Source organism: Amphimedon queenslandica, unplaced genomic scaffold, assembly GCF_000090795.2.
Source record: "Amphimedon queenslandica unplaced genomic scaffold, v1.1 AMPQUscaffold_11250, whole genome shotgun sequence".
In the NCBI taxonomy this organism is placed as follows: domain Eukaryota; kingdom Metazoa; phylum Porifera; class Demospongiae; order Haplosclerida; family Niphatidae; genus Amphimedon; species Amphimedon queenslandica.
The window spans coordinates 2,416-5,663 of NW_003548507.1; the positions used below are offsets into that span (position 1 = coordinate 2,416).

Here is a 3,248-nt window from a genome sequence, read left to right on the forward strand (position 1 = left end):
ATGTTTGCAGTGTAAGAGCACACAAATTACTGTAGTAGTGTTTACCATATTTGGAGAAGGCATTTTTGGCTTTGATTTGACATATCACTAATACATTTGGCAAGTGACCTCAAATTGCTGCCAAAATTTTATTGTCGTTTATAATAACTATTATTACTATTTTTTACTATTATTATTGTTGTTGTTGTTTTTGATTTTGTTGTCGTTATTATTATTATTATTTATTATTTTATTGTTGTTATAGACAGCATATCACAATCATCAGTGATACTGGAACTAGTTGAAGATGACTGGTATCATATTGGACAGTGTCTTGAAGTGAAGGAATCAGTGTTAACTGAAATCAAAGAGATGACACCAGTTGATTCAAGATTAACTCATGTACTTGAGATCTGCTGTAATGAGAAGGATAGAACAATAACGGAACTGGAGGACTCATTGAAAAGAATGGATAGAGATGATATACTGGAAGGTAAGGGTTAATGATTGGTATATATTAATTATATTCATGTACTGTACATTGTCATTCACTGTAGGTTTACATGAATTACCTACTGGACAATATACAATGAATAATGATGAAGAATATGATATTAATGGTATGTTGCTGTTTGTGAAGCTACTGTTGACATGTTTATTAAATATCATTATTTTTAGTAAAAGATTCAAATGTATTTGAGATTCAAATTGAAACTGAAAACAAAGAAATACAGACAACACAAACAAGTACATGTGTCATTACTTTATCTATTATTATTACTTTTATACTTTAGCTCATGACAAAGAAATTCAATTCAACTATCTTGTACTATCGCAAGGTTAGTCCCTGTACTACATGTAATAGTAACACAGTAGCATTACTAAGTAGGATTCACCCCAAAACAATAATGCTGCCGAAACTTTTACAGCCTTGCTATACCAGGAAAAAAAACTCCTATGCCTTCCAGACTTTTTAGAGGACCTTATCTTGGCCAGAGGACTCCATTGGTACCACTAGCATGGCTCTAAACCAAATTTGGTCTCTGACTAAATTTCACCAAAATAAAAACAGAAATTTCCCAATTTTTATTAATTTTACTTGATGTTTTTATGTTGTGAAGAAAGTTTGAACTAATTCTGATCAAAATTGAATTTTTTAATGAATTTTAAAAGTTGCTTTATGTACTTTACATTGTCATTCACTGTAGCTTTACATGAATTATGGTTCATTGCCTCATCTCTGTCCATAATTACATGTACATACACATTTTAATAATACATAATTTCACATGTTTTACTTTTCTACAGATAATTTGGAAGGTCTGAGTGAGTCCCAAATAGCAGGGAAGAAGTTGTTCTTAGTTCAAGGAGACAAACCTCAACTGATGAACTGGGAGGAGTATGGACTGAGGATTAGTGTAGCAGAGGATAGTCTATCAGCATCAGAGACTGTAGAAGTATCAGTACTAGCTCTTGTAGGAGGACACTTCAAGTACATATACTGTACATGTAGTAATTACTGTATATTTTTAGCGGGGAATTATTGTCAGGGAAAACAATTCTATAATGTTGTCTTTATGGGCCTAGTGAAGAAATTATTACTGACATATACTGGGGTATTTTGCTCTCTAACAATTAGAGCTGTTAAATATGATAATTCATGACAAATTTTTGGCCTCGCCAGCGAGTAGCGTGGGCGAGGACAATGTAGTTAAGTGTGTTGTCTGTCATTCATTCTGTCCAGAAGCAATCTCTCACTTTGAGGTAATGTGGTTTTAAAAGAGGGGTCCACTACACTCAGATAACTTCTCCATGTGCTAAAAAAGTTACTTTCTTTAGCTTTATCAAGTATAGATGGCAGTGCAAGGAATCAAAAGCTAACAATCTTGCCAAATTTAGGGAGGTTCTCCTATCATTGCTTCCAGTAACAGGGCTATCTAGTATCTCTAGAAAGACACAAAAACCTTTTCTTTAAAAAATATGTAGCTTTTTATGTAACTTTCTTTTTCTTGAAGAAAGGAATGCCTAAAAATTACTTACCTCTTTACTTTACACGAGGCACTTGTCCTTAGGAAGAGTAGCTAAGGCCTGTAAACTTCAGGAGCTTGACAAGAGTTTGTATGGAACAAATAGGGCCTACTAATCAGTCTGTGCACTGAGTAGAAGTCCAAGAAACTCAAGCTTCTCCCAGCAGTTCCTCCAAGACACACCATTTTACTCTAACAATCAAGATTTGACACTTTGACTGGACTGTGTGACAACTCTATAGCAATCAAGATTTGACACTTTATCTGTACTTTGACAACTGTCATGCTGCACTGTCAGTTTGCAGCCACACCCAAACACCCTCACATTTAATTAGACTATGAAGAATGCAATCAAAACTATAGCAATCTAAGCAAGTTACTTTTAATGCAGTAACAGTGGTAATATGCAGGACAAAATATAGTTTTGAAATCATGCATGTAAAACAAAATTAATATTATTCTTCTTTGTTTTGGTGAGGCCAATGCACCATCGGTGTCTCGTTTTATGCTGAATTTCAAATTTTGAATTAAAGAACAAAAATTTTACCCAACGAAAATTACCCGCTATACATTATATACCGGTACATGTATTTTACTTATTAATTCCTTTATAGGTTTCCTGATAATACTAGACTAGTCAGTGCAGTGTATGCCATATCAACCAGTCCACTCGTCAAGTCATTGAGGATAGAAATGCAACACTGTATTGATCTCAGTGATCCTTCTTTATCCAAGTATCTTAAATTTGCTGTTGCTCCAGTTCACACAGCTAGTCTTCCTTACCAGTTCTCACTAATTGAAGGAGGGGAGTTTCCAGCATACCAGAGATATGGATGGATTGAACGAAGCAAGTTCTGTCAATTAGCTATTGTTGGGGAGGAAGAAGAGGAAAACGGAAGAGGTAGGAATGAGGAGAGGAATGGAGAGGAAGATGGAGACTCAGGAGGTGAGGGAGGGCACGGAAAGGGACAGACAACAGGAGGAGAGGGACAAGGAGCTGGAAGAGAAGAAGGAGGAGCAGGAGGAGGAGTAGTAGCTGAGCATCAGCAGCAAAAAGAAGACAAAAGACAAGTAGAGAGTCAATTAAGCCAAGAAAAGAACAATCATGAGAAAAAAGAGCATGACGATGAAGGAAGGGTAGGAAAAAAATTATTACAGGAGAAAAAAGGTGAGCAGTATATTGAGGAGTAGCCACGAATCTCTGTTTCTGTTTTTTATAGTTGTACCTACTCATTCAACTGG

The 3,248-nt window shown here is 35.4% G+C and overlaps 1 protein-coding gene and 1 long non-coding RNA gene across 2 annotated transcripts; both read left to right on the forward strand.

Annotated features, from left to right (window-relative positions):
* Nucleotides 1-266: 266 nt before the first annotated feature.
* On the forward strand, nucleotides 267-687 carry LOC109589494 (uncharacterized). The gene is made up of 3 exons (XR_002188727.1): nucleotides 267-472; nucleotides 537-599; nucleotides 658-687. It is a non-coding gene; the product is annotated as an uncharacterized LOC109589494 (long non-coding RNA).
* Nucleotides 688-1,253: 566 nt separating this feature from the next.
* On the forward strand, nucleotides 1,254-3,197 carry LOC109589493 (uncharacterized). Its single transcript, XM_020005568.1, has 2 exons — nucleotides 1,254-1,471; nucleotides 2,621-3,197. The coding sequence occupies exons 1-2, from the start codon at nucleotides 1,269-1,271 to the stop codon at nucleotides 3,195-3,197; spliced, it is 780 nt and encodes a 259-aa protein (XP_019861127.1). The 5' UTR covers nucleotides 1,254-1,268.
* The last annotated feature ends 51 nt before the right edge of the window (nucleotides 3,198-3,248 follow it).